Here is a 22,810-nt window from a genome sequence, read left to right as displayed (position 1 = left end):
ATTTGAGAAAATAAAATAGTGGGGGATTTCCACATTCTCTGAGCATTAGGCATTCCTTTTTTTCTTTCTTTTTTGTTTTTGTTTTTGTTTTTAAGTAGACATTCTAAATACTACAGTTGGTTTGTTAATTCAGTGGAATTGTTTCCCAAGAGCATATAGACAGGCTCATTAACTGAAGCTATTTTTAAAGCCCCAATCAAGCTGCGAGATTCACAGGAGTCACTCACTTTTTAAAGTTCTTAATTAGTTGCTCTTATCAGGTTGTTTTCCTTTGTGTGGATCCCTAGGCACTGAGCCTCCTTTTAGCGTCCCTTTGGAGCTGGAAGAATTTATTCCTCTGGGATTTTGTTTTTCTGATTAAAATTTGAGACGTAATCCAAAATGTCAATGCAAAAGTCCATTGACAGTAGTTCTTCCAATCATTACTTGCCTTGGTGTCACAGAGGGCAGCCAGTCAGACGTCTGACGTCCTGATGAAGGCAGGTTCTCACCCAGGTGAAGGCACCTGAGACCTCCATACACAGGCTGTCCATCTGCCACGAATTTCCTCTCTTCAGGAGGGCCAAGGAAGCCCTACCTGCAAGTCATCCATGAGGGAGATTACAGTCTGATGAGGCAGGTGGCCATCACGCAGAGTAAAATCAGGTTTGGTCACAGGAAAGCTTTAAGGAAGGTAATTGCACCTTTCTGGTGCTAAGTTTACCCTGATTCTCCCTCCCTGATAAAAAAGGAGGCGTCCTCCTCCTCCTCCCATTCCTCAGACCAGAAATAAAGGCCTGGACCTCAGTCTGCACCACAGTGCTCATGTGCAGTTTTTTAAAAAATATACTTCATTGATTTTTTACAGAGAGGAAGGGAGAGGGATAGAGAGTTAGAAACATCGATGAGAGAGAAACATCGATCAGCTGCCTCCTGCACACTCCCCACTGGGGATGTGCCTGCAACCAAGGTACATGCCCTTGACCAGAATCGAACCTGGGACCCTTCAGTCCGCAGGCCGACACTCTATCCACTGAGCTAAACTGGTTAGGGACTCATGTGCAGTTTTAACCTGTATTTACTTCAGGCTGGAGCATACTATACAAACAACAACAAAAAAGGCAAATTCACCGCCAATTAAGTGGAACTTCATATTCTGATCTTCTTCCCCAGTTCTGTCGCTATTTATTTTTCTGAGCCCTCAGATAGCTGGGTCATGCATGTTGTCCAGGCTTTAGAGCTCAGCTAAATCTGTCAGGTACAGATTTTAATGTGCACTTAAGTTTCCCCTGCAATGTGCAGCCAATGGTGTCTCTGCTCAGATCTTGTTTTGTTTTGTTTTGTTTTGTTTTGTGTTTTGTGCTTAAGGTAGTGATGGCGAACCTATGACACGCGTGTCAGAGGTGACACGCGAACTCATTTTTTTGGTTGATTTTTCTTTGTTAAATGGCATTTAAATATGTAAAATAAATATCAAAAATAGAAGTCTTTGTTTTACTATGGTGGCAAAGATCAAAAAATTTCTATATGTGACACGGCACCAGAGTTAAGTTAGGGTTTTTCAAAATGCTGACACGCTGAGCTCAAAAGGTTCGCCATCACTGGCTTAAGGCTTACTTTTGAGGGGTCGCCCCCCTTGTCTGTACAACTTAGTGCTCAGGCAAAGATTGATCAGAGGTTATGCAAAAACATGTCAAGTCACCTTTGACTTGCCTTGTTGCTGGAGAGTACATTCACATCTCAGGACTTTTACAAGTGTGCCCTGGCTTTTATTTTTTCACTGGGCTTGCTCGTGTGCCCTCTGCATACACAGGCTCTGTAAGCCAGAGATACGTGGGAGGTTGGGGTCTCTTCTGAGGTCTGCTACACATGCACATAGGCTCCGGTCTGCCTAAGACATAGGGAGAGTCTATCAGGCTCCCAGTGGATGTCTCACCTCCCAGATCTCCATGTTAGATTCCGGCTCCAAGTTATGTGAGCCATCTCCAGCAGCTGCAGCAAAGCGTGCTGTTTTCCTGGCCTGCCCTGCCCTGGTTGAACTACTGCCCTGACAGCACTGATGGAAGGATGGGCGCCACACTGGAAAAACCTCCACAAATGGAACTGCTCTGAGCCAAACTTGAACAGTTTTGATGAATAAAATACTTCTCAGTGTGGAGTATGCATTTGGTCTAATGCCAGAGCACTGAAATGGTTGTTTTGGACAGTTTTTTCCAGCTCTTAAAGCTGATTTGGGGGGAGAGGATTTATCAGCCTTCTTACTCCATCATGCCAGAGTCAGAAGCCTGGCTCAAGTTGTATAAAAAGCAAAAATAATAGAAGAAAGCAGCATACCTGCCACCAGTCCCAGATCTCACTTTAAAATCAAGACAGTTCACAGGGACAAGGATGTTTGTCTCTTCATAGGCATCCTCAAACCCAAACATCTGCTGCCTGCTGACAGCATGATTCAGATGCCACACGTTCCTACCAAGCACAACCTCTTCCTGATTACAAGGACACCTCACTGTTATCTTTCTCTGAATTTCAGAACTGAATTCCCATGACTTTTAACCTCTAGAAATCCTAGGAATCCAGTCATATCCCCCAAATGGAATGTACATGGTGGCAGGAAACTGTACAAGCAGACCCAATGTGCTTACAAAAGTTCTCCCATGTTATTATTTTCAACCTTTCTATTTCTTTCAAGTGTTTCCATTTTAAACTGAATATAGCTGTATTTCACTTATATATCCAATCCAAAATTTTCTATCATTATGTGAGTTTAATAATTTACATTCAGTGTAATTCTTTGATCTTATTTCTAGTACAGTGTTTCTCAATAGGGGGCAATTTTGCTCCCCCCAAGGGACATTTGGCAATGTCTGGAGACACTTCCTGATTTTCACAATGCAGGAGTGATGCTACTACTGGCATCTAATGGGTAGAGGGCCAGGGATGCTGCTACACAGCCTACAATGCACAGTATGGTCCCCCAAAGAAGTTGTTCTAGATCAGCGATTCTCAACTTGTGGGTCGAGACCCCTTTGGGGGTCGAACAACCCTTTCACAGGGGTCGCCTAAGACCATCGGAAAACACATATATAATTACATATTGTTTTTGTAATGAATCACTATGCTTTCATTATGTTCAATTTGTAACAATGAAATTGGGGGTCATCACAACATGAGGAACTGTATTAAAGGGTCGCGGCATTAGGAAGGTTGAGAACCACTGTTCTAGATGTTTGGGGGTTATATATTTTATTTCTCAATAGCTATCTTCTAGAAACATAATCATTGACATTGCTGGGCTGTGAATCACGGACCCACTACACACTCAATAAATGACCACCCCGAATGCTCCATCTGCTAATTTCTAAAACCTCCTAATCAGTGCCTCACATGCTCAACAACGCTGACCCCAGAATCTGGTGCTTATTAACAAATATTGATCCAGAATTGCTTCTATCTTTGTCCCCAGGAAACCCACTTGCTTGATCCCCAAAGCCCTTAATTACTGACCCTTAACCACTAAGAGGCATATATTTCATAAGACTAAGACCCCCACATAGACCACGCAAAACATAAACCAACCTGAAATCACTAGTCATAGAGCCCCTAACCATTGAGCCCCAGAGCATCTACATCCCAGACTCCCTTCAATCACTACCTTGCAGACAACCATAATCATTGACTTCCATAGGCCTCTCAATCATTCACCTACTCGTATACCCCAATCAACAACTCTCACAGGCCCTCAGTTGCTTTAAGCAACAAATCTCCATTTTCCTCACTCTCACAGACCTCTAACCCTTAATCAATAGATCTCAAATCATTGACCCAATAGACACTTAAAACCTGATATCCAGTATCTCCTATTTCTAACCCAATGGACAGCAAATAGCTGCATAAACCTTGCACAATGAACTGTGACATCTACTAATAACTGACCCCACAGATTCCCATCACTCATCCCCCACAGAATATTAATCACCAAAGAATATATACAGGTGGTAAATAAGCATATGAAAACATGCTCAACATCATGTCATTAAGGAATTACAAATTAAGATGACAGTGGGATACCATTACACACCTATTAGAATGGCTTAAATACAAAATACTGACACTACTAAATATTGACGAAGGTATGGAGCAACAGGAATGATCTATCAAGCCACAAAAAGACCTGGAGGAAACTTAAATGCATATTGCTTAGTGAGTGAAGCCAATATGTAAAGACTACATACTCTATAATTCCAACTATACGACATTCTGGAAAAAGCGAAATAATAGAGACATGTACAAACATGTTCATAGAAGCACTGTTCACAATAGCCAAGAGGTGGAAGCAGCCCAAGTGTCCATCAATGGGTGAATAGATAAACAAAACGTATATACATACAATGGAATATTATTCAGCCTTAAAAAAGGAAATCCTGTCACATGCTACAACATGGATGAACCTTGAGAACATTTTGCTAATGAAATAATCCAGTCACAAAAAGACAAATGCTGTATGATGCCATTTTTATGAGGTACCTAGAGTAGTCAAATTCATAGAAACAAAAAGTAAAAGGGTGGTCAGCAGAGGCTGGGAGAAAGGAAAATGAGGAGTTGTTGTTTAATAAATGGGGCTTTAAAAATAATAATAAATAAATAAGGCTTCAATTTGCAAGATGAAAAAGTTCTTGAGATCTGTTATGCAACAATGTGAATATACTTAACACTACTGGATTGTACACTTAAAAATGATTAAGATAGTAAATTTTATATTATGTGTTTATCACAATAAAAAACATTAAAATATTATAGAGACAGTAAAACGATCAGTGGTTGCCAGAGTTTTATGAGGAGACTGAAAGATAAATAGGTAGAGCACAGAGGATTTTGGGGGCCACGATACTGTAATTCTGGATACATCTCATTATACATTTGTATAATGTACACATTATACAAAACAAAAAGTGAACCCCAGTGTAAACTATGGACTTGTACATTAAATAATGCAATAGAAAATGTAGAACCTGAACAAAAAATAGCATCATGACAACACAATACACCAAAATAGGTATGTGGAAAGCATATGAGAAGGGAATGTGAATAATAAAAATACTTTTAGGGTATTTCTATCCTGCCAGCCAGGGTCCTGGCACAAAACATATTGGCATCCTCAAACTGGGTAGTTCAAGGGACTAAGAACATTGCAGAAGTGTGGGCAGGAGTAGGGAAGCCACAGAGAGTGGGTAGTACCCTTGGTCTAAAAACCAGAAACCCTTTAGGACCAGTCGATGGCTTTGTAGGAGGAAGTGGAGAGAGACAGATAGAGACAAAAGCTGCCTTCCAGGCACTGGGAACGTGAGCACATGAAGCATGGGTCACTCCACAGGGACGTGATGTTCCCATACAGCAAAGTACACATGGGGATCTCAGGCACCACTTGTTCCCTAGCCAGACCCAAACTAGCCTGGCCCCTCCCAATGATCTCACACCTCCTTCCCAGTTGACTGCTCACCCCAGGTTAATCCCCTAACTCTGAGCATCCCCTGCTGCTTAATTTAACTCCAAACCTGGTCACATCAATGAGAAGTCAACCATGATGTGCAGGGAGGTAGTTTGCAGATTTATCTGGTCCTGATATTATAAATAGCTATACACCCCGACACACACACCTCCAGTTCCATCTCTATATGTACTCTGTTTATCTGTTTCTCTGTTGTCTGTCTACAAATATATAGAAAAAAATAAGCCTGGTGATTTTATTGGGACAATGGGAATATGGGTGCCTTTTAAAATGCGTTATGCTGTTCTGTTTACTCTGAATATTTATAATTAACAGAGATCAATTTATGAACAGAACAAGTTATACGGCTACTCACATTTTCTAAAAGTATCCAAAAGTCCTGCCAATAAAATTATTTATAATTGTTCTATTTACTTGCTGGAGTCATTTGCTACCCAAAGGCTCTGCAATTACTTATCTTCAGTTTTCATGTTAAAACCTTATTAGAAGACTCTGTGTTGCATGGATCCCAAATCATACATAACCAATTCCTCTGCTTGTGTAGCTCATGGCGAGAATTGAGACTGAGGAGGTGATTATCATGGGATCTGGGTAACAGATTTAAAAGCCAGTTTCATTTTCTAACAGCTCCTGTAACCTTGGAAACGCTACTTAATCCCAGTTTCCTCACCTCTCACATAGACATAATAATGCCTACCTGACATGATTGTCATAAGGATTAAGTAACAGATGAACTTTTATTAAGGGGCTCACATGAGCTGGTAAATTGGGATAAGGTCTTAATAAGAATAACCTCATTGAATCTTCACAACAACCATATGGTCGGCATTATTATCTTCCCCATATTATGAGAAAACAGGATTAAAGCAGTCAATTTCCTTATTCAAAGTTACACAACTAATAAATGATTGAATGAAGATTAATCCACAGCCTGCTTCCAGAGTCCCATGTTCTTAATAATATGCTTCCAGAAGGTCCATAAAACATAAGTTGGCAAGAAGTAAGTACTTAATAAATGGTCATCATTATTAAGATGAGTAATAAAACAAATATAGTCAACATTGTTCAGAAATATCTGCTACTTTTTGTTTCAACACATTGTATTCATGAAATAAGGAAGAATTGCAACTATGACAGTGACTAAAAGTATTTATTCTCTAATATGACATAATCCTATATAATAAAAGGCTAATATGCAAATTAACCAAATGGAGGAATGACTGGTTACTATGATGCGCACTGACCACCAGGACGCAGACACTCAATGCAGGAGCTGCCCCCTGGTGGTCAGTGAGCTCCGACAGAGAGAGCACCGCTTGGCCAGAAGCTAGGCTCACAGCTGGCAAGTGCAGCGACAGTGGCAGGAGCCTCTCCTGCCTCTGCAGCAGCACTAAGGATGTCCAACTGCTGGCTTAGGCCTGCTCTTCCTAAGGGAGGGCCCAGAATAGGCTGAGAGACACCCCCCCCGAGTGTATGAATTTTGTGCACTGGGCCTCTAGTTGAAAATAATGTGCCAGTGTTTTATCTTCAAATTAAGTTAATGCAAGATTCCTCATCTGGCCTATAAAAGAATGGAGAGTTCATAAACTTGCACTTTCCAATTCAGTAGACACTAGGCATAGGCATTGAGACATGTAAACTACATGTGGGATTTCAATGATCTAGTATGAAAAAAGAACATACAATATCTCATTACAGTCATGTGCTGCATAATGGCATTTAAGTCAATGATGTCCAAGTTTGTACTACTTGCCACACGACAAGTAATGAGTGGAGGGACAAGTTGGAGCAACAAAAGTAACTTTATTCAGAAAGCGAGCAAGCCAAGAAAATGACAGACTAAGTCCTAAAGAACCATATTAAGAAAATACAGAATTCAGGCTTCTTTTATGTCACGGGAAGGAGGAAATAGAAGGGACAAGAGGTAATTGATGACCACAGACATCTGGGTACCAGCAGGGGTCTGAGGAAGATTGTGAAACTTCTTTGTTCTTAGTCTGTTCACTATAGTTGATGTGAGTCTAGTCATAAGGTTCCTGAAAATATTTGATAAATAATCATTATTTTTGTACATACTTCTGGAGGCACTTTCTGGTAAAAGACTGTTTTTGTATAACTTAAGCTGCAATCAGAATTCTCATGATTAGCATGTTTACATGTAAGACTAAGCAGAAGCTATTAACCCAAAGACCATGGGAACAAAGCAGACTTGAACAAGATAGAGTCAGAGAGGCCAAGCATTTCACTCTGTTACAATTGGACAATGGTCTCATAAGTTTATAATGGAGATGTAAAATTCTATTATCTAGTGATGCCATAGCCATCTTAATGTCTGAGTGCAATGCATTACACAAATACCATGTGTTGCAATTGTTGATAGTATTCAGTACAGCAGCATGCTGTGTAAGTTTGTAGTATAGGAGCGATAGACTTTGTTACCCTAAAATATGCCTATTTGCCATAATGATTATTTTAGATTGATTAATTTTAAGAAACAGCAGACATGGGAGAAGCTCTGAAAACCAAGTAGAAGTTACCCATTTATAAGGGAAATCTCCATTTGTAAGTCTGTTGCCCTTGCTGTACCAGGAAGAGGGGAGGACCTTATCTCTAGAGACTCATCAATGCAGAAGATAGGGACTTATATCTGCATAACAACCTTACCTTTGTTTATTGTGCTTTACTTGGTAATCCTATGTAATAAAAGCCTAATATGCAAATTGTCCCTTCCACTGGGAGTTTGATCAGGGGGCGGGGCCAGCTGGCCAACTGCCCAAGGCCCCTCCCCCCAGCTGGCCCCACCCCAGCCAGCAGCAGCAGGCAGCCAAGGGAAGGGAGGCCCCAGCCAGCAGCCGGCAGCCGGCAGCCACTAAGAACCCTACCCATGCACCAATTTTGTGCACTGGGCCTCTAGTCTCCTATAACTGGTCTCCCCCGCTGCCAACAAATTTGTCTTCAGCTGAAGGTGGTATTTAAGGTTGTGACTTCAGCCCTTTTGGCAAGTTACTCAGTTTTCCTGGGTCTGTCTCATGTATATAGGAGGTAAACATGTTAAGTTTTTGTTTGTTTTCCCCCTGTTAATCTGTCTTTTATTACAGGGATATATCAGCCAAGAATCTAGAAAGGTAGAGGAAAAATCATTTTTCCTCCCCCTACATAGCAATATAACCTGTGTGTGTATTAGGCTCTACCATTTAGGATGTGTAAATGCACTTTCTGATGCTCGCATGACAACAAAATCCTCTAATGATGTATTTCTTTCATGTCCTTTTAGTTAAGTGGTGCATGACTAGTATTTTCAGATTGATTATATGTTGAAATAATATAATTAAGGGTATATTTGGTATTAACCTAAAAATAAAAGACCAAAGAAAGAGGCATCAAGTGTTATTTGAGATCCAAAAGAACAGCTATTCCAGAATCATGGATTCAGGTAGAAACCCAAATAGTGTTTCAATTAGAAGGCAAAGGCAAGGAGTACTTATGAGAAAAGGCAGGGGAACAATTACATTAGTAGATGGAAGTCATTTTTATGTGTGTGTGGACAAAAAGGGGCCACAGGCTAACCTGACTAACTTAGGGAAGGCGTAAAGTAACCACAAAAGATAGTCTGAAATTAACACTTTTTAAATTAAAAAGAAGTCTGTGATGGGTGGTCATGTCCTAGACTGGTATCTTTCCTGACAAAGGTCAACTTTGATCTTAACTGAGTCTATTGTGGTTTTTTGAATCTATGATAACATACCTTTGGAATGTCAAGGTAACTTGTAACTTCCCTTTTCCAGACCCCTCAGGACACAACCAATGCATCAGGGCACCAGGGCAGAGACCACAAATTCCCTCATTCTTGTTGTTATCTTGTTAATTGTTGACTGTAACTATCCTACGTCTATCATTTTACTTTTTATCCAATCCCAGAGGTTTTCCCTCTTTGTTTTCTCCCACCTCCCTAATCTATCACCAATAGATTTCATGTAACCCACTTACATCACCTCCTTTGATTGTGATGTATAAAACAAGGTGAAAAACTGCCATTCCCCAGAGCATTAGCTCAATATTTTCAGATCCTGCTTCATGCCAATTGCTGACAGTCTGGCTCAAATAAACTCACAAAAAATCTTTACAGGTTTGAATGTCTCTTATGTTAACACTAGAGGCCTGGTGCACAAATTTGTACATGGGTGGGGTCCAGCTGGCCTGCCCTTATGGGACCCCAGCCCATTGGGGGGAGGGGACACAGGAGGTTGGCTGGACAGCCCTGCCCCCGATCTGGCTGGGGCCGCACCCCGCACCCCCCCAATTTGGCCACAGTGCACGTCATAGCAACCGGTTGTTCTGGTCGTTCTGGTCATTCTGGTGTTCTGGTCGCTTGGCTTTTATATATATAGATATGCTTTATGAAGAAAGAAATTTCTACAGATCCAAACAAGTTAACACAGTAATGCTAATTCTAAAGAACGTCTTTTAATTTTCAGTCCAGTAGTCATAACAAACAGTTGTTTGGAATATAATGCTGCTTTTGGTACAATCCAAGGCAGTTCTGGGATGGCAATTCTGACTCCATTTTAAAGTGTCTCCATTCATACTCTTTTTCACATTGATTAAATGAAATATGGATTTTAAAAAGGGGTTGGATAGAAAGCAACCTGACAGGGTGATCTGATCATAGGTTTCTAACTGGGCAGGTCATAATGGGTAGTCAGAGCCCAGGCCTACAATTCATTTAGTGAAAGGTTTTAAGCCAGCACTGTCCATTGTCCTTGTGCATCTAGGTTAACACACCTTTGAAATGCCAGAATATTCCTGGAAGGGGGCATTAACCCTCAAGAGAAGACATAATCTTAACTATCCTGTAATCCAATCCCTGCCTTGCTATCTCCAATCTTCCATGTACATTTCCTCCTTAATTGCAAATGCATAAAAGAAGCTGCAAAACTGTTATTCTCTCTCACTTCCTTGGCACTGCCTACAGAGATGGCAGCCATCTCCTACTCAGCACCATGGCTGCCCCTAGACCCCTCATGAAACCCAAGGTTGTAAAAAAGAGGACCAAAAAGTTCATCCAGCACAGTCAGACTGATATGCTATGTCAACATTAAGTGCAGAAACCCAGAGACATTGACAATAGAGTGCACAAAAGATTCAAGGGCCAGATCTTGATGCCTAGCATTGATTATGGGAGCAACAAGAAACAAAGCACATGCTGCCCAGTGGCTTTTATTTTTATTTTTTTGCCCAGTGGCTTTTGAAGCTCCTGGTCCACAACATCAAGGAGCTTCAAGTGCTGCTGATGTGCAACAAATCTCACTGTGCTGAGATTGCTCCCAACGTCTCCTCAAAGAGCTGCAAAGCCCCTGTGGAAAGAGCAGCCCAGCTGGCCATTAGGGTCACCAACCCCAATGCCAGACTGCACAGCAAAGAAAAAATAGACAGATTGTGTCTACATTGTATTTGCCTATACAACTCTGCAAAAAAAAAAAAAAAGACTTATTTTCGAACATTTGAGATTTTGCTTCTTGGCATATGTTGTCAATTTGGCTCAAATAAACAGAAAAATTCTCTACAGGTTTGGATGTGGGTGGGTAGGGGCTGGGAGGAGGGGAGTAAAAGGGGGAGGGAATGGGAGATATCTGTAATACTATCAACAATAAAAATATATTTTAAAAGGAAAAAAATAGCCCCGGCCAGTTTTGCTCAGTGGATAGAGCGTCGGCCAAAGGACTGAAAGGTCCCAGGGTTCAATTCCAGTCAAGGGTACATGCTTGGGTTGTGGGCTCGATCCCCAGTAGGGGATGTGAAGGAGGCAGATGATCGATGATTCACTCTCATCATTGATGTTTCTATCTCTTTCTCCCTCTCCCTTCCTCTCTGAAATCAATAAAACTATATTTTTTAAAAAAGAAAAAAATAATTTAACTTGTTTCTTTTTTACTTTTTATAAAGCAGCTACAAGAAAATCATGTATGTGGCTTGCATTGTATTTCTTTTAAAAATATTTTATTGGATCATATTTGGTTTTTTATTTCTTCAAAAGGAGTTTTAAATTCTGTATAAATTTTTTAAATGATGAAAACATATTTGTTGCAGACAGACAGCCATATAGTGATTACCAGAGGGAAAGGGGGTGGGGGAAGTAGGAGAGGGTAAAGGGCGGATAAATGGTGACAGAAAGAAACTTGACTTGGGATGGTGAACATACAATACAATATACAGATGATGAAATATGGAATACATCTGAAACCTATATAATTTTATTAACCATTGTCACCCCAATAAATTCAATTTAAAAATATTTTATTGGTTTTTCGAGAGAGAGTGGAAGGGAGAGGGAGAGAGAAATATTGATGAGAGAGCAAAGTATCAATAGGCTACCTCCTGCATGCCCCTCAACAAGGATCAAGCCTGCAACCAAGCATGCGCCCTGACTGGGAATTGAACAGGCAACCTTTAGGTGCACAAGATGATGCCCAACTAACGGAGTCACACCAACGAGGGAGGCTTGCATTATATTTCTATTGGATGGTGCTGGTCCTGGCAGGGCCTGACAGAGGCCTGAAGCAGGTTAGACATAAACATGGTTTATAAAATTCTAAATCCAGTTATAAAACCAAATGTCAAACTATTATCAAAATATTATTGTATAAAATAGTAGATTGATAACTATATGAACCATAAACCCTCAGTTATATTAAAATGACAGGAAACAGGGATGGGGAAGGGCATAACATTGATGAGATATATGTTAAATTCCTTTTAACAAATGAGACTCAAAAATGCCGTTTTGATCTTTGACATTTAGAAAAGTACCACGTATTCTTGATTTCAAGATACATATGTTTTACATCCTAATAACATTCGGGATCAGAATTTGATGTCCAGTGGATGGGGTAGGGACAGAGGTCCTGGCAGGGTCTGAACAGTGGGGCTAAGTGTCAGGTTGGCCTGAGACATGGGGCAGAAATATCAGCAAAAGAGAGTTGGGGGGAGGAGGAAAGATGAGCGTTGACTCTTGGTCACTGAGTCCCCTTCTCCCAGCTACCTGTCCAGCAGCTGAAGGCAGGGATTGAATTTGTAACAGGAAGTGTTAGAGCCAGAGGTCCACCCCTCCCTTCCAGCTCCTCCATCATTGCCAAGTCCTGACTCATCCCTCCATTTATTCCAGTTACAGTGACAAATTGGAAGAGACGGGACATGTCGAGTGCAGGAACACAGGAGGAGAGGATCTGGGAGTGAACACAGGAGGGAGTGAGGGAAATGGAATAGGAGTGGCTTCTGCTTCTCACCTCCACTCCCCCAGTTTATATTGCAGCTGCTTCCGCTTCATCCCCCAAGGAGCACAGGCTTAGCAGGCAGGTGTGCTTTGGCCAAAAAGGCGGCTCTTTCAGCAGCTTGGTCAGAAGCTATGTCCCAGTCCCCGTGTAGCCAGAGCTGCAGATCAGGTCCCATGCACAGCATGAGACCACTCTTTGGCTACTCCATTGGGTTGGAAGGATGAAGACAGCATGCCCCTTCCTCCTTTGACAGAGATGCCAAGTTTGTCCTCCCACACCCATCTGGAGAGCATTGGGTCATCTGCCAGCCTGGGCCCAATATATTCAAGTAGAATTTACTTTAAGGGACCATTGCCTGGGTAGTGCCTGACGATAACTATACAATATAGTTTACACTTTGAAATTTTAAAATGTGTCTTTTATTTAATTTTTATTATTTTTTTAAAATATATTTTATTGATTTTTTTATAGAGAGGAAGGGAGAGGGATAGAGAGTTAGAAACATCGATGAGGGAGAAACACCGATCAGCTGCCTCCTGCACACTCCCCACTGGAGATGTGCCCGAAACCAAGCTACATGCCCTTGACCGGAATCGAACCTGGGACCCTTGAGTCCGCAGGCCAATGCTCTATCCACTGAGCCAAACCAGATAGGGCTAATTTTTATTTTTTTAAATATATTTTTATTGATCTCAGAGAGGAAGGGAGAGACAGATAGAAACATCAATGATGAGAGAGACTCATTGATTGGCTGCCTCCTGCACGCCCTACACTTGGGGATTGAGCCCACCACGTGGGCATGTGCCCTTGACCGGAATCAAACCAGGACGCTTCAGTCCACAGGCTGACACTCTATCTACCAAGCCAAGCCAAGTAGAGCTAAAATGTGTCCTTTAAAATCTTGCTTGTAAAAAGAAATCTTGCTTGTCGGTTTGCCAATATTTTAACTTATATTGGTGACCATTTAATGTATGCTGTATTCCACAAAGATATATTGAGCACCAGATGTGTACCCAGCACATGTTACCTCTGTCTTTTTACTTCCATCTCATCTATTACACCAAAGCCTCTGGGCCCACAGGGACACACCAGGTGCTCTGCACTCGCCATTAGGGCTCAGGGCCCAAGGCTCAGGGGCATGAACACCGTCAGCAACGTGAGGAGGATTTGGGAATGGAAAGCTGCCTTCTTTGATACATAAACCTATGAGGAAAAAATCAGTTACCAGAAAACTGTAGGTATTTTTTTATGAAAAGAAAGGGACTGGGGAGGGTGCGAGAGGGAAAAGCAGTGAAGAAGACAAGTGGAGCATGTGTATGCTCCTAAAGCCAGTCGTGGATAGATTCTTCAATTCATTCGATCAGTTGAGAGATGGTTAACTATTTTGAGCAGAGAAATATTAAGAGATGATTTCAAGAAGCCTATGGAGTAAGATTTGAGGTTTGGTGTATGTGTGTGGGGGGAAGGGGGTCTTAAGGATAAGGGATACTTGAGCACAGGGGGAGGGGAGCAGAGCCTGGGGGCAGCTGACATGACATCACTGAGGAGCGCTCGTGTATGTGCCCAACTCAAGCCCTGCCCAGGCTCCCCCTCCTGCCAGCCACAGCCCCTGACACAGCTTGCTTCTTTGATTTGTACAAAGGAAAGGCTGCGTTTTATTTTAGCGCGAATTTACATACTCTATGAACATTAAAGGTATGGAAAAGCATCGCCGCGCCTGTGGAAAGCCACTGTTCGTATTTAAGGGGAGTCTTTGTTGTCATTCCTTCTCTGTGTGTCATTGACGTTTTTACATAGAGACCCAGGTGCAGCTTGCATTTATCACTTCAGTATAATATGAACATAAATTTTCACGATGCTACATAGTCTTGATAAATAACATTTTAAATGGTTTCATATTTTTAGAGAGAACATCTGCTCTGGTTTCCTTAATTTATTATTCCCTAATTGATATTTCCAATGCTTCCTTTCTCACAAATAAAGCTTGGATAAAGATCTTTACAACACACACACTCTCTGTCTACTGATCTGTCACCTAGCAAAAGATGAATATGGACGAGAAGATGGAGAAATGGGCGAGAAGATGGAGGATGCTGGGGAGGAGCGGGGTGAAGGGCCCAGGTCCGGAGGGGCGGGGCGGAAACTGGCGTGAGCAGGGCTGTCAGCACTGCAGTGGTTGCTGGATGAGGCGGGGCAGCCCTGAGTCAGAAGGCGGAGGCCAGCCCTGCGTACTGCGGGAGAAGTGGCGGGCGCTTTGCCGCATTGCACTTGGCCTTGGCCTCAGGCGGTCTCTGGCGCCCCCTGCCGTTCACGCTATGAACCTGCAAGGGGCGGCTGCTCTTAGTTCTCTTTCCCTTCACTATGGCTTCCTCCATTTTGCTGCTTCACTGCTTTCCCCTCTCCCTCGCTCCCCAGTCCCTTTCTTTCTTTTTTTTAAATATCGAGAGAGAGAGAGAGAGAGAGAGAGAGAGAGAGAGAAGAGAAGAGAAGAGAAGAGAAGAGAAGAGAAGAGAAGAGAAGAGAAGAGAAGAGAAGAGAAGAGAAGAGAAGAGAAGAGAAACATCCACGAGACAAATCATCCATCGGCTGCCTCCTGCATCCCCCTAATGGGGATCGAGCCAGTATCCTCTTGGTTCATGGGTTCATGCTCAACCATTAAGCCACACCGGCTGGACCCAGTCTCTTTCTAGTTGTTCGCTTGTCAATTTAGGGGTCTGGACTGGAGTAGCCCCTTACGGAACTAATTGCTGTCATTAGACCCAGGGGAATGAGCAGGTCCAAAGGGGGGGGGGCGGGACAGCTAGCCACTTGGGACGGGAGCGGGGCTAACCTTGAGCTGGGACCGCTTGCCTCCTGCTCCCCGAGCCCCTTCTTGCAGTTCCTGGTCTCTCGATTTCTGTGGTCCTGGGAGGAGATGCCAGAAAAGAATGAATGAACCTGGGCTGCGATGGGGACTTCGAAGTCTTGGCCCCTTGTAGCCCCCTCCTGTGGGCAGAGGGTAGAGGAAGTGAGAGGAGATGGCCCAGGCCTGGGGTCTTTGGGGCTGGGATCTGCCATTGTCAAAGAAAACCCAGAGCTTGGCAGTAGGTAAAGTGGTAAAAACAGATTTTATTCAGGACTATTGCAATAGAACCATGGTCACTTCTGAATACAGCATGAGCATGTAGAAATTTATAGGGGGTGTGTCGGTGGATGGAAAATTACTAAGAGGAAACATCAGGGGTAAAGGGGATTCTGGGTAAATTGACCTAAAAGGATTCTTGCTGAAGGCAAGCCAGGGCAATCAGATCACCTGGGGGATGTGGAAGAGGAGGAATCCAATAAAATATGGGGGGTAGGGGTTCTAGCTAAACTGACTTGGCAGGACTCTTGCTACTAGAAAAATTGGGCAATGCAGACAGGAACACAGAAATTCAAAAGTCAAGGGCTAGCTGAGTTCAGGGGAGCCAGAGTAGAGTTTGATCAAGGAGAGAATCTTTGACACTCCTCCCTGGCCAAGGACTCCAGAAATACTTAATAGTGACACTTCCAGACAACAGGACAATTGTTCAGGAGCAGTGGGAGGGGCTTATGGGAGACAGAAGGCAGCCACCTCTCTGTGCCGTTTGCAGGTGTCTAGAATTCAGACTGCCTGGGTTTAATACTCCCCTTCCCAGTTCAGAATTACCTCAAATATGAACCTGGCTCCTGGCCTGAGGGCCTTCTCTTGGTTCAGTTCCCAGGCTGAGTCATTCCATGGGGCCAGGAAGGACCTCAGTGACACTCCACAAGCACAGAGTCAAGTCACCCCAGGTGAGGGGTTCATTTAGCATTCTCTCGACCAGAATCCCCATTGACAAGTTTCTGTGTACCTTTTGTGCTTGGATCAAGCTATCCCTCCTGCTGTCCCAGATCAGGGACCAGATAGCCTGGCCCAAGACACCTAGGAATGGTTTCCAGGCAAGGCATGACTCCCAGCAGCCAAACATGAAAGTTGATTCCAGAATCCAGCCAGCTGATGCCCCGGGAACTCTACAGACCTTCCAAGCACAGCCAGTTCACCAGGAGGGCTGCCTGGAGGAGGAGGAAGGGTACAAACACTAGAGCCCAGTGATCCTAGCCTGGACAATGATTCATGCACACAACGTAGATCTTAGAGAGTAGGTATGTGACTGAACCTCACAAAGCCTGAGGATCTATACACATTTGTCCATTTATTCTCCTATCCACACATTCAGTAAGTATGTGTAGAGCTCTCAGGCTGTTGGAATAAGAAGGAGCTCAAAGGAGGAAGGAAGGAAGAAAGATGGCATTATGGCCAAGTGGAGCCAGCAAGCATGTGGAGGGGAAGCTGGGAAGAATTGGTCAGGAGGGGGCCAGAAAATGCTGCTCCCATGAAATTACCTTAGAACGAAGCTGTGGGAGCTGAGGAAGAATTTACCAAGTTAACAAAGAAGGTCTGGGCTCCCTTGGCAAAGAAAAAGGTGCTCAGTGGCCCAGCCCCAAGTTCTAGCTCTCAGAGCTCAAGGCTGTCCCAGAGCAGGGAGGCGGGTGAGGTGGGCAGCAGCCAGAGCATGGAGGACAAATGTGAGGAGAGGAATTCTGTCAGACTAGTGTTGGGCAGGTTGACCACTGGCAGTGTGGAGGGTCATCTGCGGGGAGCAAAAATGGAAGCGGGGAGTTAGGACTGGTGTTGGCGCCTGAACTCAGTACCGTGAGAAACAGAGATCTTTTTGCCTTTAGAAGACTGGCTTTTGCCAAGATTCCCTCCTCACTACAATCAATGACAATTTTTAAATATGCCAGTGCTCCTGGAATCTGAGGATGAGCCATTTGTTAGGATTTCTGCAAAAGTATTTGACCCAAACCATGTGTGAATAAAGTTGGTGTTATCTTTAAAGAAGTCTTCCCCTAGAACAGGCTGGTAACTCCTCAGAGTTCTGCCTGTTAGTTTGGTGGTCTCATCTGGTCAGTGATCCACAATCTCTCCAGCTTCCAAATACTGACAAGTGGAGAGGATCTTCCTCACTTTTTCTCTTTCCCAAGTCCCAGCCAAGTCCAGGGTAACTGGGGACTGTGGATGGGGTAGGCCAAGTACAGGGAGCAGGGTGGCATCTCAGTCTCTGCTTTTCCTCAGAACTGGAGGTACTTCTTGGTAATGAGGTGGAGCCCAATCTCCTTGAAAGTGACTTTCTTTCCTGCATGTGTTTAACTGATGTCAAAGGTGACAGCAAAATGTAGGGGAGGAAGGAATAGTAATACTGAAGGGGCAAGGGCTGACAGGCACTCAAGAGCTCCCTCATTGCCTTTGATCCAGACATTAGGTACCATGCCTGTCATTTGTTGATGCTCTTTGCTACCACTGCTGGGTTTGAATAAAGTTGGAAATGTTTTGACTTTGTCTATGAAGGCAAATAGACAAAATGAAAGAAAAGTCTGGAAGCAAAGAGAATAATTTAGGAAATGAAAATCATAATCCAAGTGAGAGGGGATGAAGACTTGAATTAAGGCAGGAAGTGTGGGGGAAGGAAAATACAAATACTCCTTTTGCAAGATTCTTGTGAACTTGAAAGTAGATTGCCTAGAGGAAAACAGCCACCATGGAACCTGGCATACAATAGGTGTCAAATAAATGCTAGGTTTCTACCCTTTCCCTCTCTGGGGCAAATTTTGTCAGAAAGCAGGTCTGTGAGTGCTCTTGTGGGCACAGGCCAGGAGGTAAGATTTGTCCTGGTTCCTGATACTTTAGCAAGGTTCCAGAGAAATGCCAATGCTCTTGTCAGCTCTGGGAAGGGCTTCTGGGAGAGAGGGAGAACAGGAGGTGACCTAGTTAGCCAGGCTGGCACACCCTTCCCAAGCAGCCTTCCTTTCATGTTAGTCATATCATTTGCCTTCTGCAATTCAAAGGCTTCTTCTAAGGGTGGGGGTTGCTGTGGGAGCTCTGCCTGCTCTTTGAGAGCTTTTTAGACTCCCACCACCCTGTGCCCATGGCCGCTCGCCCTACCTTGGCAGCTTCCCAACCACTTGTCCATCTTGAATTCAGCCAACCAACCACCTATTCTTCCCCGCCCCCCCCCCCAAAGCCTCACTCTGCTCTAAAGTTTTACAACACAGGGAGTGAAGTGAATGTGAGAAAGGAGGCAGAGACTGTAATATCCCACAACTCAAGCATTGTCCTCCTGACCTCACCATGGTCTTTCAAAAGCAAGCCAACCTCCAGCTATCAGACAAGAACTGGAAATGATCCAAATGTCCATCAATGGGTAAAGGAATAAACAAACTGTGGATAGCCATACAATGGAAGACTGCTCAGCAATACAAAGGAATGAATATTGATAAACACAATGATATCAATGAATTTCAAAATAATACTGCTGCAGGAAAGAAGTTACACAAAAAGAGTACATATTGTATGATTTCATTTATATAAAACTAGAGACTCAGTGCATGGATTTGTGCACTGGTGGGGTCCTTGGCCTGGCCTGCACCCTCTTGTAATCTGGGACCCCTCGGAGTATGTCAGAGAGGCAGTTTCGGCCCGATCCCCGAAGGCCAAGCCAATGGACCCCAAAAGTGCACGATTCCATACACTGGGCCTCTAGTATGCATATAAGATCTTTCTTTAATCTCTTCCTGCCCTCCCCCCTCCCCACTTCCCTCTGAGATTCATCAGTCTGTTCCATGTTTCCATGCCCGTGGTTTCTGCTCCTGCATTGAGCGTCTGCCCGTTGGTGGTCAGTGCGCGTCATATCTACTGGATGGTCAGCCAGTCGGCTGGTCAGCCAGGCAGCTGTTCACTTAGGCTTATATATAGAGAGAGATTCTAGAAAATGCAAGCTAATCTATGACGACAGAAAGCAGATCAGTGGTTGCCAGGGGTGTTTTAGGGACAGGGAGGACGAGAAGGGAGGGATTACAAAGAGAATGTGGTGATGGTTTCACTGATGTATACATTAAATTTATCAAATCATATACTTTAAATATGTGCAGCCCTAGCTGGTTTGGCTAAGTGGATAGAGCGTCGGTCTGGGGACCAAGGGGTACTGGGTTCGATTCCAGTCAAGGGCACATGCCTTGATTGCAGGATCCTCCCCAGCCTGGGCCCTGGTCAGGCTCATGAAAGAGGCAACCAAATGATGTGCTTCCCTCACATCAATGTTTCTCTCTGTCTTTCCCTTTCTCTTCCACTCTCCCTAAAATAAAATAAAGTAAAATAAAATAAAAATAAATATGTGCAATTTATTGTATGTCAAATATATCTCAATAAATATTATTTCTTAAAAGATGTGTTTACCCAACTAAAAATGCAGGCAAAATAAGAACATTTTAGAAAATAAAGTCAAAGCAAGTTTATTACCAACAGACTATCACTAAACTACCTTCTAAATGGTGAGGAAGGGTGATACTGCAAGAAAGGTTGGAGGTGAAAGAAAGAATGAAAACAAGAAATTGACAGATTTGTGATTAACCATTATCATCTGCTTCTATCCAGTATTCTACTAGAAGTCTTAACTAGGGAAGGAAGAAAAAAGGGGATTATAATACCAGTAGGTGTAAGGATAGAAAAATTACTGTTATATATAAGAACATATAATTCTCTATACAGAAAACCGAAGACTCTACAAAGAAAGAATTAGAAATAGTAAGAGATTCCATCAAAGTTGCTGTACCATAAGCTAGATACACCCAAATCCATTGCATATCTATTCACTAGCAATAAACATTTAGACAACATAATTAAAAAATAGCATCTCAAGCTTTCCCTTTGCCTCGTTGCTACAGAAAGAGCAAGGTGGGTCACCAGCAGCTCTACTGGAGCCATCCGAGAAAATTTGGCCAGGGTTCTCACTCTTGCCGCATCTGCTCACACCTCCACGGTCTGATCGGGAAGTACGGCCTCAACATGTGCCGCCAGTGTTTCCGTCAGTACTCGAAGGACATGGGCTTCATTAAGTTGGACTAAGTGAACTTGCACGAATGAGTCGTTCAAGACAGCCACCTCATGACAGAATGCTATCTCTTTGTACATAAAATAATAATAATAAATCCCTTCAAATATATATTTAAAAAATAGCATCTCAAGAGAATGAGAAGACAGCCACAAACTGGGATAAAGTATTTGCAAAATAACATATTGATGTTTCTCTATCATCAGTGTTTCTCCCTCTCCTTTCCTATCACTAAAAACAAAAACATATTTTTTAAAATACATTTTTATTGATTTCAGAAAAGAAAGGAGAGGGAAGGGAAAGAGAGGTAGAAACATCAATGATGAGAGAGAATCATCAATGAGCTGCCTGCTGCACACCCCTCAATGGGGATCAAGACAGCAACCTGGGCATGTGCCCTGACCGGGAATTGAACCATGACCTCCTGGTTCAGAGGTCAATGCTCAACTACTGATCCATGCCAGCTGGACTGAAAACATATTTTTAAAATGAATAATACAATCTACAGTGTTAAAAAATTATTTGCACTGAACCCGAGAAAGGAGTCATCTCCAGGAAATATGTTGAGAGGAATAAGGGACAATACATAAGAACACATACATTGATATCATTTATGTAAAGTTTAAATACTTGCAAAAACACTTGAACTTTAGGGATTCATACATATTTAGTAAAAGTATATTTAAAAAAAAAGGATTCAGAAAAACAGCAATGATGTCAGCCCTGGCAGCCCCAGGATCCCCAGGGCTTTTGTCATGGGCTGCCCAGGAAGGCCCGGGGACGAGCACTGTGGAGCCACATTGACCTCACTGAGATAAAGAGGCCTGCGTGACCCTGGCTTGTGCTTTTGCTCCTTCCTGTTCTCTCCCATCCCCTCCCCACCAAGCCCACAAGAACCACTTGCTGTATCTAGGGGTGCTTTCTCCATACCCAGAGTGCCTGGTGGGCATCTCTCCTGATCCAGGCTTTGCCAAGAACTGCAGGACTTTGGCCAAATCATTGAACCTGTCTCCTCATTTTTAAAGAATTGCCACAAGCAAAAGAATAAAATTGGACTCCTATCTTATGCCATACACAAAAACCAACTCAACATGGATTAGAGGCTTAAGTGTAAGACCTGAAACTGTAGAACTCCTAGAAGAAAACATAGGGTAAATGCTTCTTGACATTGATTTTGCAATGATTTCTTAGATTTGACTCCAAAAACACAGGAAACAAAACCAAAAATAGTAAGTAGGACTACATCAAACAAAAGAGCATCTACACAGCAAAAGAAACAATCCATTGAGTGAAAAGGCAATCTATGGAATTACAGAAAATATTTGCAGACCATCTATCTGATAAAAGTTTAATATCCAAAATATATAAGAATCTCCTGCAACTCAACAGAAAAAAAAACTATTAAAAATCGCAAAGGCCGAAACCGGTTTGGCTCAGTGGATAGAGCGTCGGCCTGCGGACTGAAGGGTCCCAGGTTCGATTCCGGTCAAGGGCATGTACCTGGGTTGCGGGCATATCCCCAGTGGGGGGTGTGCAGGAGGCAGCTGATCGATGTTTCTCTCTCATCGATGTTTCTAACTCTCTATCTCTCTCCCTTCCTCTCTGTGAAAAATCAATAAAATATATTTTAAAAAAAAAATCGCAAAGAACTTGAATAAATATTTTTCTAAATAAGACATACAGCCTGGCCAGTGTGGCTCAGTTGGTTGGAGCATCCTCCGGTGCACCAAAAGGTCACGGGTTTGATTCCCGATCAGGGCACATGCCTGGGTTGTGGTACAGGGGCAACCAATTGATGTTTCTCTCTTACATCTCTCTCTCTCTCTCTCTCTCTCTCTCTCTCTCTCTCTCTGAAATCAATTTTTAAAAAACTTAGTTTAAAAAAAGAAGATGTACAGATGGACACCAGGTATATGAAAAGGTGCTCAACATCACTAATCATCAGAGAAATACAGATTAAAACCATAATGAAATATAACCTCACAACTGTCAAAATGACTCTTACATATATATATATAAATGTTAGTGAGGATGTGGAGAAATTAGAACCCCTATATGCTGTTGGTGGGAATGTAAATTGGTGAAGCCACTATGGAAAACGCTATGAAGTTTCCTCAAAAAAATTC

The 22,810-nt window shown here is 42.9% G+C and overlaps 1 protein-coding gene and 1 pseudogene across 2 annotated transcripts; both read left to right on the top strand.

Moving 5' to 3' along the window:
* The first annotated feature begins 10,485 nt into the window (after window positions 1-10,485).
* LOC308511983 (large ribosomal subunit protein eL32-like) lies at window positions 10,486-12,831 on the top strand (annotated as a pseudogene). Its single transcript has 2 exons — window positions 10,486-10,932; window positions 12,795-12,831. The product of its transcript is annotated as a large ribosomal subunit protein eL32-like (transcript).
* Window positions 12,832-14,827: 1,996 nt separating this feature from the next.
* Window positions 14,828-20,698, top strand: LOC308511982 (small ribosomal subunit protein uS14-like; the record flags this gene model as incomplete). Its single annotated transcript, XM_081081791.1, has 2 exons — window positions 14,828-14,904; window positions 20,518-20,698. 2 exons carry the CDS (start codon window positions 14,828-14,830, stop codon window positions 20,696-20,698), a joined length of 258 nt encoding a protein of 85 aa, XP_080937917.1.
* Window positions 20,699-22,810: the final 2,112 nt, after the last annotated feature.

The sequence above is a fragment of the Myotis nattereri genome (genome assembly GCF_964212035.1).
Source record: "Myotis nattereri genome assembly, chromosome: X".
NCBI lineage: Eukaryota > Metazoa > Chordata > Mammalia > Chiroptera > Vespertilionidae > Myotis > Myotis nattereri.
Note: the sequence above shows the minus strand (reverse complement) of the source record. Positions and strands in the feature narration are given on the sequence as shown.